The sequence below is a fragment of the Coffea eugenioides genome, chromosome 8 (assembly GCF_003713205.1).
Source record: "Coffea eugenioides isolate CCC68of chromosome 8, Ceug_1.0, whole genome shotgun sequence".
NCBI classification, from domain to species: Eukaryota; Viridiplantae; Streptophyta; class Magnoliopsida; order Gentianales; family Rubiaceae; genus Coffea; species Coffea eugenioides.
In genome coordinates this window covers 32086709-32100981 of record NC_040042.1, presented here as the reverse complement: position 1 = coordinate 32100981, position 14273 = coordinate 32086709, and the positions used below count along the sequence as shown (strand labels likewise).

General features: G+C 34.0%; 1 protein-coding gene across 1 annotated transcript in view; it reads left to right on the top strand.

Moving 5' to 3' along the window:
• The first annotated feature begins 229 nt into the window (after positions 1–229).
• Positions 230–14273, top strand: part of LOC113780547 — an 18060-nt gene continuing 4016 nt past the window's right edge. Inside the window, exon 1 of the mRNA XM_027326345.1 lies at positions 230–340. Within this exon, the coding sequence (XP_027182146.1) occupies positions 230–340 (111 nt within the window). The remainder of the gene's footprint in view (positions 341–14273) is intronic.

The window sequence follows — 14273 nt, the reverse complement described above, 5'->3', positions numbered from 1 at the left end:
CGGAGCGTCATGGCTGCTCGGAACGAGGTCTATTGCCTCCTCCGCTCCATGAGGACCCTGTGAGGTACCAATATGGCCCTCCTCCTGATGAGGTGTCGGAGTAGGCGACCGGCGGATGTTGAAGTGTTCTTCCATCGCCCGAAGACGGCGATCATGCCTGTCTAGTCGCTCCGTCATCCGTCTCTCCGTTTGATCGATACGCTCGACGACTCGTGCCTCCATACAGCAAATGGCATTTAGGAGCTCTTGCTATTTTGATCTCGGAGGAGGTGGTGGTCGAGGAACAGGAGGAGGAAGAGCTTGTTGCGCCTCCGCCTCTCGAGTTTCCGCTTGTGGTTCAGTGTGCGGAGGAGGCTGAGCGGAAGTCGATGCCTCTCCAGTGTCTCGAACCAGAGCAGCTCCAAAATCGGTAGGAATGCCCAAAGCTTTGAGTATAGAGGTATTAACCTCTGATAAGAGTTTATTTTACGTATTTTTTGTGTGTTTTATTAGTTAATTTTGGTTTGATTATTTAGTTTAATAACTAAAATAACTAAGGTTTTGGTAAAAAAACTACATTTTATGTTAAAATGGCTAAACATTGCATTTTATGAATTTTTATGGTAAAAACTTCATATTTTGTAGGTTTAATGATTCAATCATCAAATGAAGTGCATTGAGAAGATATTTGGATGATTGAAGATGGATTAAAGTGGTGAAAATAAAATATGAAGTGTAAAAAGGAAAAATGCAATTTGAATCAAGAAAAGTCAGGTTTTGACAACTCTGACATGTTTTTGTATTTTGACTATATCTGGAGCTACACAGATCGGATCAAGGTGATCTTGGTACCATTTTGAAGCTAAGAGATATATCTACATTTGGTATGAAGATATCAAAGTCCAGTTCAGCCGTTTTCATAGTCCAAAAGTTGAAATACCGAAATTCAACTCAGCTGTCCAAAGTGGAAAACAGAGCTCTGACCAGTGTTTAGTATTTCGATCATATCTCAGGCTACAAAGCTCATATTTGGATGATTCTTGAAGCATTGGAAAGCTAACTCAAAGGGCTACAACTTTGGTGTTTTACAAAAAATCCAGTTCAGCCTTTATGATAGAGAAAATCGCAGCTGAAGTAAGGACAAAGTGAATACGCGAGTACACAAAACGTGACTTGTAACCGCGTTTTGTGTAGGCGCGTTTTCCGGCCGCAATTCTGCAATTTTGCTCAGTCAATTCTCTTGTGTTCTGACTACTTTCCAGCTATAATCTGCAAGAGAATTCGGTGCACATGCTTTAGAAGACAAAAGGGCAAGAAAGTTGGCATATTTTCAAGTCAAAAACAATGGCTATTGACTATCTTAACAATTTCAGATTTGGAAATCAAATGCAGCAAGTTTGGACCAATGGAAAAGGAGCTTTTGGAGCAGTTTATATAGGGAGCAACCAGGACATGCAGAGCATACGGGAGAAGCTTGGAAGTGCAGAAATGTAGTTTTTCCATTCTCTTAGTATTAGATTAGTGTAGTATAGTTTAGCTAGTTAGTTCATCCACTCTTGTATATTATCTAGATTAGGATGAAAATGGAGATGAAGAAGGCAAGGTGATGAGCTCAAGTGACATGAGTTACATTCCTTTCCAACTCTTTATCTTTTGTATTTGATTCCAAGTTTAGCTAATATACAAGTTCTGGATTTTATATTTAATATGTGTTTTTAAAGTTTATACCTTGGGTTTGGTTGAACTTCCTATGATTGTTAGTGTTTATTATTTGGCTATTTGATTGCTAGTATTTGAGCAAGTTATTTAGCACTTTGGCTCTTGAAATCATGATTAATCTGGTACCATTAATTCTGATTATCTAAGGTGTTATTTCTGCAATGAAAATTGAGATTTAACATTAGTTCAAGAAGTACTAAACATAGGGAGTACACTCACGAAAGTAGAGGTGCACCTATGTGGTTTTTAGTGATTCATTTCATGTAATTTCACTGAAGAAATGAACTTGTAGCTAATTTCATAACCATGAGAATAGGTATGGATTAGTTATAAGTATAATTGATTCACTGCGAAAGTAGGATTCAAATGCATAAGGAAATTACACCATAATTAGCCTAGATGTAGTATTCAATGATCCAAATATAATACTTGCATGAGTAGTTAGGGATACCACAACCTAAGGAGCTTTTATTTGTTAATTTCTTGTATAAGTGCAGTAGGTTAAATTTCTTATCATTAATTGATAGTCTAAATAATAAAGAAACTTTAGTAATACCGGTAATTGTTCACTCTTCCTTGTGGGATCGACCCGATATATACCCTAAACTACTAGTTGATCTGTATACTTGCAGTGAACGGGTGTAATTCGGTATTTTTTAGCTTGCACGTATGTAAAATACCCGTCAAGTTTTTGGCGCCGTTGCCGGGGAAGATTTGGCAATATCGGTGTGAAGAGCAACTTTATTAGTTTAGACATATTATTAGTTATATTGTGAATGTTATTTTCTGTTATTTTAGTATTTTATATGTGTATGTGTTTTATCACCTATTCTTTTTACTAATTTTGCTCTTAAGTTGTTTAAAAGCAATTTTAGGTAATGAGAAGGGTAGGTCAATTTGGAGGACAATGCTTGAGAAATGGAAGATTGGCAATGGATGGTTATCAAGTGCAAAGCTCCTTCAACAGAGGTAACCAAGAATTTACTGAATGTATGTCTTTTGAAGATGGTTTAAGGTGCTTAAAGGCAAAATTTGATGTAATTAAGTTACAAATTCAAATGGACACCATGATGCATGAAATTGAGCAGAGAAGGAATGTTAATGCTTTTAATTATTATCATGTGATTTGTGACTTGTGTGGAGATTATCATGCTACTAACACATGTATGCAAGCACAAAATATGGATTATTATGATGAATTAGAGCATTACAATCCTTGTTTTGATCGATATAGTGCTAATGCTTATGGTTGGGATAATCATGGTACTTATAGTGATTCTTCATATTTTTATAATTACCAACCTGAAAGTGTCCAATATGAATCAAAACCATCTTGGGAGTTGGCAATTGAAATGGTAGCTAATGATTCTAAGCCATCTTGGGAGTTAGCTATAGAAAAAGTAGCTAATGTGACTTCCGACCGTTTTGATAGGATTGAGGAAATGATAGATGAATTGGCTTCTCACTTTGGTAGAATACAAGATCAATTAAATGTATGGTGTGAAGTTATTTCTTCTAATAATTTGCAAAATGATCCTAGCATGAATGGTGGGAATGTTGTATGTGAAAATGGGTTACATTTTGATGAAAATGATGAATCTCAATTGTGTTTCAGTGAGCAAATGTCCATTTCACATGATAATATCTTTGGAACTAATTTTGAGCCTCAAGAGGTGAGTTTTAATGACTCATTTTTCACCCCTCTTGAGGAGTGCATTGAAAGTATAGGTTCTAAGGGTATTGCTGCCCAAGATACTCTCATGACATCCCTGTTGGTAAGTTCTCAAGTGGTGTATTTTCATGGTAATATTCATGAAACACTTGGAATAGGTAAACCACTTCCATCTCTCACATCATTAGAACATGTGGCTTTTTCTATTAAGTCACCTTACAATGATCCACCAAGGCCTAAAATGGTGGATTATTCGTTAACTAAACCTCCTTGAAAAATGAGGTGAAATTGTCAAGCTATTGACTTTAAAGAAGCGCTTATTGGGAGGCAACCCAATGTTTTGGTTATTTATATTATTTTTTTTGGTGTGATTTTATGTTTAAAGTATGTGTTTGAGTTATTTTGTTATTTTTCATTTATAGGTATTGGAAATGAAAGCAAAAGTGACCAAATGAGGTAAAAAAGGCGAAGTTTGATCAAGGAACTCAACCCCTCGATTTGAGTAATTGTTGTTTTTGATTCGTTACAAGGGGTTAAAATGCATGTTTTGATCATTTTACATGTGCATGCATTGAGTATATTAGCAAACAAATGATCTATGATGCATTTTGGGAAATTGGGGTATCATTTGTAATTATTCAAAAGTTAAATTTCTGCTAAATTTCGCAGCAGAAAACGGGTTTTTCAATGAAACGCGCCACTGAATCGCGTTTTCATAGAATCGCGTTTTCAATTCTGTGCCTATAATGAAGAAAACGCGCCTTCAAAACGCGACAGGAAGTCGCGTTTTCTACAAAGTCGCGTTTTACAGCCTGTTCAGAAACCAAAAACGCGCCTTCAAATACGCGACTTAAAGTCGCGTTTTCTCACGTAGTCGCGTTTTCGATTCTGCAAGATATGTGAAGAAACGCGACTTCATAAAACGCGGCTTGATGGCGCGTTTTGATGAGTCGCGTTTTCTGAGCACCTTTTTTTAAAAAAAAAAAAAATGCAACTTCCTTGATTCTCTTTTTCTTCTTTTCCTCATATATTTTCTTGTACCTTCAGTTGCTTATTGTGTATTTTCTATAGGTACATCACCACCACAAAGGCTTAGGAATTACGGATCGCCGTTATATGTTTATTAAGCCTTTGTTATCACTTTTGTTTCTCATTTTCCATTTTTAGGTTATATCACTAATGGTTACCAAATGGAACTCATGAAGCGATGAAGACAAGCGAACAACATACCTTGAAACTTCATATTCAATCACAACAATAGGGGAGTATTATTATTATTATTTTTTTTTTATCTTGATTTTCCTTCTTACACATTGAGGACAATGTGTATGTTAAGTGTGGGGGGAGAATTGAGATTATATACATTGTATGTGATTGAATTATTAGTTGTAAATATTGGACTTGTGTTAAAATTCAAAATTTTTCTAAAATCTTGTCCAAAATTGCAAACTTGCCCCAAAAAGTTTCATATTTTTTCGATTTTATCCAAGGGGTACCAAGTTCCATACCATTAGTAGTTCAAATTCCTCCTACATTTGAGATAAATATATGTGATTTGGAAACTTCTTTTCTCATTTAACTTGGAAATGACTATTATGTGATTATAATTTTTGCATTTGTAGGAAAGTATATCTTTTAAAGTGGAGAAAATTATACCTATATTTTTTTTGCATATTTGATGAAATTTCTTCTCTTTATTGGATTTTATAAGTTAAGTGATAAATATGGTCAATAAGTGCAATACTCTTCTCATGATTATTCTTTTGAGGAATTTATTATTATCTTTGCTGTAAAAAGAAAAAAAAATGAAAAAAAAGAAGAAAAAAAAAAGATCTATTCTACTCCAATGATTCTTGTACTTAGTAACCGGGAGTCTTCATCTACAAATGTCGACTTTCGCGTAAAACGGTACTTGAATTAAGAGTATGCAAAGCAACTTGAGTATGTGAAGTGTTGAGTAACCGGTGATTTTCATCTAAAAATGTCGATTCTCGCGTCAAAAGACACTTTCACAACTTAAGTAATATTTAGCTACGTTATATGAATAAATATCTGTTTAAGTAGAATAAGAAATGATCATGAGTTTAGGAAGCATATTATTGACCATATGAGTTACTTGCGTATGAAATTAAGTAAGAATGAGAAATTGAATTAAACTTGTTATAATTACGGTATAATTGGCTCTCCTTTACTTGATATTATGAGTACTTGAACTTAATTGAATAATTGCATAATGGTTATTTACTTTGTTTTGAGGAAATGAAGTTGAAAATGCTACATTATGTTATTTTCAATTTTGGATCAATTTTGTTGGTTGTTCGTATTTTTTTATTGCTGAGGGACAAGCAATGCGTTCAAGGGTGGGGGTATTTGATAAAGGTTTATTTTACGTATTTTTTTGTGTGTTTATTAGTTAATTTTGGTGGGATTATTTAGTTTATAACTAAATAACTAAGGTTTTGGTAAAAAAACTACATTTATGTTAAAATGGCTAAACATTGCATTTTATGGATTTTATGTAAAAAACTTCATATTTTGTAGGTTTAGATGATTTCAATCAGTCAAATGAAGTGCATTGAGAAGAATTGGATGATTGAAGCATGGATTAAAGTGCGTGAAAATTTAAAATATGGAAGTGAAAAAGGAAAATGCAATTTGAATCAAGAAAAGTCAGGTTTTTGGACAACTCTGGAACAACGTTTTGTATTTTGACTATATCTGGAGCTACACAGATCGGATCAAGGTGATGCTTGGTAACCATTTTGGAGCTAAGAGATATATCTACATTTGTATTGAAGACATCAAAGTCCAGTTAGCCGTTTTCATAGTCCAAAAGTTGAAATACCGAAATTCAACTCAGCTGTCCCAAAGTGGAGAAAACAGAAGCTCTGACCAGTGTTTTAGTATTTCGATCATATCTGCAGTTGGCTAAAGCCTCAGATTTTGGATGATTCTTGAAGCATTGGAAAGCTAAGCTCAAGGGCTACAACTTTGGTGTTTTTACAAAAATCCAGTTCAGCGTTTATGATAGAGAAAAATCGCAGCTGAAGTAAGGACAAAGTGAATACGCGAGTACACAAAACGTGACTTGCTTAACCGCGTTTTGTGTAGGCGCGTTTTTCCGGTCGCAATTCTGCCCAATTTTGCTCAGTCACATTCTCTTGTGTTCTGACTACTTTCAGGCTACAATCTGCAAGGAGAATTCGGTGCACATGCTTTTAGAAGACAAAAAGGGGCAAGAAAGTTGGCATATTTTCAAGTTCAAAAACAATGGCTATTGAACTATCTTTAACAATGTCAGATTTGGAAATCAAATGCAGCAAATTTGGACCAATGGAAAAGGAGCTTTTGGAGCAGTTTTATATAGAGAGCAACCAGGACATGCAGAAAGAGACGGGAGAAGCTTGGAAGTGCAGAAATGTAGTTTTTCCATTCTCTTAGTATTAGATTAGTGTAGTATAGTTTAGCTAGTTAGTTCATCCACTCTTGTATATTATCTAGATTAGGATGAAAATGGAGATGAAGAAGGCAAGGTGATGAGCTCAAGTGACATGGGTTACATTCCTTTCCAACTCTTTATCTTTTGTATTTGATTCCAAGTTTAGCTAATATACAAGTTCTGGATTTTATATTTAATATGTGTTTTTAAAGTTTATACCTTGGGTTTGGTTGAACTTCCTATGATTGTTAGTATTTATTATTTGGCTATTTGATTGCCAGTATTTGAGCAAGTTATTTAGCACTTTGGCTCTTGAAATCATGATTAATCTGGTACCATTAATTCTGATTATCTAAGGTGTTATTTCTGCAATGAAAATTGAGATTTAACATTAGCTTCAAGAAGTGCCTAAACATAGGGAGTACACTCACGAAAGTAGAGGTGCACCTATGTGGTTTTTAGTGATTCATTTCATGTAATTTCATTGAAGAAATGAAACTTGTAACTAATTCAAAACCATGAGAATAGTATGGATTTAGTTATTAAGTATAATTGAATTCACTACAAAGTAGGATTCAAATGCATAAGGAATTACACCATAAATTAGCCTAGATGGTAGTATTGTCGAATGATCCAATATAGCACTTGCATGAGTAGTTAGGGATACCACAAAACCTAAGGAGCTTTTATTGTTAATGCTTGTTATAAGTGCAAGTAGGTTAAATTTTCTTATCATTAATTGATAGTCTAAATAATAGAGAAAAACTTTAGTAATTACCGGTAATTGTTCACTCTTCCCTGTTGGGATCGAACCCCGATATAGACCCTAAACTACTAGTTGATCGTTGTTACTTGCAGTGAACGGGTGTAATTCGGTATTTTTTAAGCTTGCACGTATGTAAATACCGTCAAGTTTTGGCGCCTGTTGCCGCGGGACGATTTGGCAATATCGGTGTGAAGAGCCAACGCCGTTGCCGGGGAAGATTTGGCAATATCGGTGTGAAGAGCAACTTTATTAGTTTAGACATATTATTAGTTATATTGTGAATGTTATTTTCTGTTATTTTAGTATTTTATATGTGTATGTGTTTTATCACCTATTCTTTTTACTAATTTTGCTCTTAAGTTGTTTAAAAGCAATTTTAGGTAATGAGAAGGGTAGGTCAATTTGGAAGACAATGCTTGAGAAATGGAAGATTGGCAATGGATGGTTATCAAGTGCAAAGCTCCTTCAACAGAGGTAACCAAGAATTTACTGAATGTATGTCTTTTGAAGATGGTTTAAGGTGCTTAAAGGCAAAATTTGATGTAATTAAGTTACAAGTTCAAATGGACACCATGATGCATGAAATTGAGCAGAGAAGGAATGTTAATGCTTTTAATTATTATCATGTGATTTGTGACTTGTGTGGAGATTATCATGCTACTAACACATGTATGCAAGCACAAAATATGGATTATTATGATGAATTAGAGCATTACAATCCTTGTTTTGATCGATATAGTGCTAATGCTTATGGTTGGGATAATCATGGTACTTATAGTGATTCTTCATATTTTTATAATTACCAACCTGAAAGTGTCCAATATGAATCAAAACCATCTTGGGAGTTGGCAATTGAAATGGTAGCTAATGATTCTAAGCCATCTTGGGAGTTAGCTATAGAAAAATTAGCTAATGTGACTTCGACCGTTTTGATAGGATTGAGGAAAGGATAGATGAATTGGCTTCTCACTTTGGTAGAATACAAGATCAATTACATGTATTGTGTGAAGTTATTTCTTCTAATAATTTGCAAAATGATCCTAGCATGAATGGTGGCAATGTTGTATGTGAAAATGGGTTACATTTTGATAAAAATGATGAATCTCAATTGTGTTTCAGTGAGCAAATGTCCATTTCACATGATAATATCTTTGGAACTAATTTTGAGCCTCAAGAGGTGAGTTTTAATGACTCATTTTTCACCCCTCCTGAGGAGTGCATTGAAAGTATAGATTCTAAGGGTATTGCTGCCCAAGATACTCTCATGGCATTTCATTTGGTAAGTTCTCAAGTGGTGCATATTCAAGGTAATATTTATGAAACACTTGGAATATGTAAGTCACTTTCATTTCTCACATCATTAGATCATGTGACTTTTGCTATAAAGTCACCATGTAATGATCCACCACGACCAAAAATGGTGGATTATTCGTTAACTAAGCCTCCTTGAAAAATGAGGTTCAATAGTCGAGCCAACGACTATAAATAAAAGCGCTTATTGGGAGGCAACCCAATGTTTTGGTTATTTATGTTATTCTGGTGTGATTTTATGTTTAAAGTATGTGTTTGAGTTATTTCGTTATTTTTCATTTATAGGTATTGGAAATGAAAGCAAAAGTGACCAAATGAGGTGAAAAAGGCGAAGTTTGATCAAGGAACTCAACCCCTCGATTTGAGTAATTGTTGTTTTTGATTCGTTACAAGGGGTTAAAATGCATGTTTTGATCATTTTACATGTGCATGCATTGAATATTTTAGCAAACAAATGATCTATGATGCATTTTGAGTAATTAGGGTACCTTTTGTAATTTTGCAAAAGTTGAATTTCTGCTAAAATTCGCAGCAGAAAACGCGTTTCTCAAGAAAACGCGCTCAAGAAAACGCGCCTCTGAATCGCGTTTTCATTGAATCGCGTTTTCAATTCTGTGCCTATAATGAAGAAAACGCGCCTTCAAAACGCGACAGGAAGTCGCGTTTTCTACAAAGTCGCGTTTTACAGCCTGTTCAGAAACCAAAAACGCGCCTTCAAATACGCGACTTAAAGTCGCGTTTTATCACGTAGTCGCGTTTTCGATTCTGCAAGATATGTGAAGAAACGCGACTTCATAAAACGAGGCTTGATGGCGCGTTTTGATGAGTCGCGTTTTCTGAGCACCTTTTTTTTAAAAAAAAAAAAAATGCAGCTTCCTTGATTCTCTTTTTCTTCTTTTCCTCATATATTTTCTTGTACCTTCAGTTGCTTATTGTGTATTTTCTATAGGTACATCACCACCACAAAGGCTTAGGAATTACGGATCGCCGTTATATGTTTATTAAGCCTTTGTTATCACTTTTGTTTCTCATTTTCCATTTTTAGGTTATATCACTAATGGTTACCAAATGGAACTCATGAAGCGATGAAGACAAGCGAACAACATACCTTGAAACTTCATATTCAATCACAACAATAGGGGAGTATTATTATTATTATTTTTTTTTTATCTTGATTTTCCTTCTTACACATTGAGGACAATGTGTATGTTAAGTGTGGGGGGAGAATTGAGATTATATACATTGTATGTGATTGAATTATTAGTTGTAAATATTGGACTTGTGTTAAAATTCAAAATTTTTCTAAAATCTTGTCCAAAATTGCAAACTTGCCCCAAAAAGTTTCATATTTTTTCGATTTTATCCAAGGGGTACCAAGTTCCATACCATTAGTAGTTCAAATTCCTCCTACATTTGAGATAAATATATGTGATTTGGAAACTTCTTTTCTCATTTAATTTGGAAATGACTATTATGTGATTATAATTTTTGCATTTGTAGGAAAGTATATCTTTTAAAGTGGAGAAAATTATACCTATATTTTTTTTTGCATATTTGATGAAATTTCTTCTCTTTATTGGATTTTATAAGTTAAGTGATAAATATGGTCAATAAGTGCAATACTCTTCTCATGATTATTCTTTTGAGGAATTTATTATTATCTTTGCTGTAAAAAGAAAAAAAAATGAAAAAAAAGAAGAAAAAAAAAAGATCTATTCTACTCCAATGATTCTTGTACTTAGTAACCGGGAGTCTTCATCTACAAATGTCGACTTTCGCGTAAAACGGTACTTGAATTAAGAGTATGCAAAGTAACTTGAGTATGTGAAGTGTTGAGTAACCGGTGATCTTCATCTAAAAATGTCGATTCTCGCGTCAAAAGACACTTTCACAAGTTAAGTAATATTTAGCTACGTTATATGAATAAATATCTGTTTAAGTAGAATAAGAAATGATCATGAGTTTAGGAAGCATATTATTGACCATATGAGTTACTTGCGTATGAAATTAAGTAAGAATGAGAAATTGAATTAAACTTGTTATAATTACGGTATAATTGGCTCTCCTTTACTTGATATTATGAGTACTTGAACTTAATTGAATAATTGCATAATGGTTATTTACTTTGTTTTGAGGAAATGAAGTTGAAATGCTACATATGTTTATTTTCAAATTTTGGATCATTGTTGGTTTGTATTTTTATTGCTTGAGGACAAGCAATGGTTCAAGTGTGGGGGTATTTGATAAGAGTTTATTTTACGTATTTTTTAGTGTGTTTTATTAGTTAATTTTGGTTTGATTATTTAGTTTTATAACTAAAATAACTAAGGTTTTGGTAAAAAACTACATTTTATGTTAAAATGGCTAAACATTGCATTTTATGGATTTTTATGGTAAAAACTTCATATTTTGTAGGTTTAATGATTCAATCATCAAATGAAGTGCATTGAGAAGATATTTGGATGATTGAAGATGGATTAAAGTGGTGAAAATAAAATATGAAGTGTAAAAAGGAAAAATGCAATTTGAATCAAGAAAAGTCAGGTTTTGACAACTCTGACATGTTTTGGTATTTTGACTATATCTGGAGCTACACAGATCGGATCAAGGTGATCTTGGTACCATTTTGAAGCTAAGAGATATATCTACATTTGGTATGAAGACATCAAAGTCCAGTTCAGCCGTTTTCATAGTCCAAAAGTTGAAATACCGAAATTCAACTCAGCTGTCCAAAGTGGAAAACAGAGCTCTGACCAGTGTTTAGTATTTCGATCATATCTCAGGCTACAAAGCTCAGATTTGGATGATTCTTGAAGCATTGGAAAGCTAACTCAAAGGGCTACAACTTTGGTGTTTTACAAAAAATCCAGTTCAGCCTTTATGATAGAGAAATCGCAGCTGAAGTAAGGACAAAGTGAATACGCGAGTACACAAAACGTGACTTGTAACCGCGTTTTGTGTAGGCGCGTTTTCCGGTCGCAATTCTGCAATTTTGCTCAGTCAATTCTCTTGTGTTCTGACTACTTTCCAGCTACAATCTGCAAGAGAATTCGGTGCACATGCTTTAGAAGACAAAAGGGCAAGAAAGTTGGCATATTTTCAAGTCAAAAACAATGGCTATTGACTATCTTAACAATTTGAGATTTGGAAATCAAATGCAGCAAATTTGGACCAATGGAAAAGGAGCTTTTGGAGCAGTTTATATAGGGAGCAACCAGGACATGCAGAGCATACGGGAGAAGCTTGAAGAGTGCAGAAATGTAGTTCTTCCATTTCCTTAGTGTAGGATAGTTTAGCTAGTGTAATTCATCCACTCTTGTATATTGCTAGACTAGGATTAAGATGGAGATGAAGAAGGCAAGGTGATGAGCTCAAGTGACATGGGTTACATTCCTTTTCAACTCTTTATCTTTTGTACTTGATTCCAAATTTAGTTAATATGCAAGTTCTGGATTTTATGTTTAATATGTGCTTTTAAAGTTTATACCTTGGGTTTGGTTGAACTTTCTATGATTGTTAGTATTTATTATTTGGCTATTTGATTGCTATGATTTGAGCAAGTTATTTAGCACTTTGGCTTTTTAAATCATGATTAATCTGGTACCATTAATTGTGATTATCTAAGGTGTTATTTCTGCAATGAAAATTGATATTTAACATTAGTTCAATAAGTGCTAAACATAGGGAGTACACTCACGAAAGTAGAGGTGCACCTATGTGGTTTTTAGTGATTCATTTCATGTAATTTCATTGAAGAAATGAACTTGTAACTAATTTCATAACCATGAGAATAGGTATGGATTAGTTATAAGTATAATTGATTCACTACGAAAGTAGGATTCAAATGCATAAGGAAATTACACCATAATTAGCCTAGATGTAGTATTCAATGATCCAAATATAACACTTGCATGAGTAGTTAGGGATACCACAACCTAAGGAGCTTTTATTTGTTAATTTCTTGTATAAGTGCAGTAGGTTAAATTTCTTATTATTCATTGATAGTCTAAATAATAGAGAAGCTTTAGTAATACCGGTAATTGTTCACTCTTCCCTGTGGGATCGACCCGATATATACCCTAAACTACTAGTTATCTGTATACTTGCAGTGAACGGGTGTAATTCGGTATTTTTTAGCTTGCACGTATGTAATACCCGTCAAGTTTTTGGCGCGTTGCGAGAGGGAAGATTTGGCAATATCGGTGTGAAGAGCAACTTTATTAGTTTAGACATATTATTAGTTATATTGTGAATGTTATTTTCTGTTATTTTAGTATTTTATATGTGTATGTGTTTTATCACCTATTCTTTCTTACTAATTTTGCTCTTAAGTTGTTTAAAAGCAATTTTAGGTGATGAGAAGAGTAGGTCAATTTGGAGGACAATGCTTGAGAAATGAAAGTTTGGCAATGGATGGTTACCAAGTGCAAAGCTCCTTCAACAGAGGTAACCAAGAATTTACTGAATGTATATCTTTTGAAGATGGTTTAAGGTGCTTAAAGGCTAAATTTGATGTTATGATGCTACAAGTTCAAATGGACACAATTATGCATAAAATTGAACAAAGAAGGAATATTAATGTTTTTAATTCTTATCATGTGATTTGTGACTTGTGTGGAGATTATCATGATACTAATACATGTATGCAAGCACAAAATGTGGATTATTATGATGAATTAGAGCATTACAATCCTTGTTTTGATCGATATAGTGCTAATGCTTATGGTTGGGATAATCATGGTACTTATAGTGATTCTTCATATTTTTATAATTACCAACCTGAATGTGTCCAATATGAATCAAAACCATCTTGGGAGTTGGCAATTGAAATGGTAGCTAATGATTCTAAGCCATCTTGGGAGTTAGCTATAGAAAAGCTAGCAAATGCAACTTTCGACCGTTTTGATAGGATTGAGGAAAGAATAGATGAATTAGCTTTTCACTTTGATAGAATACATGAGCAATTGAATGCATTGTGTGAAGTTATTTCCTCTAATAATTTGCAAAATGATCCTAGCATGAATGGTGGGAATGTTGTATGTGAAAATGGGTTGCAGTTTGATGAAAATGATGAATTTCAAGTGTGTTTTAATGAGCAAATATCCATTTCACATGATAATATCTTTGGAACTAACTTTGAGCCTCAAGAGGTGAGTTTTAATGACTCATTTTTCACCCCTCTTGAGGAGTGCATTGAAAGTATAGGTTCTAAGGGTATTGCTGCCCAAGATACTCTCATGGCATCCCTGTTGGTAAGTTCTCAAGTGGTGTATTTTCAAGGTAATATTCATGAAACACTTGAAATAGGTAAGTCACTTCCATCTCTCACATCATTAGAACATGTGACTTTTGCTATAAAGTCACCATTTAATGATCCACCACGACCA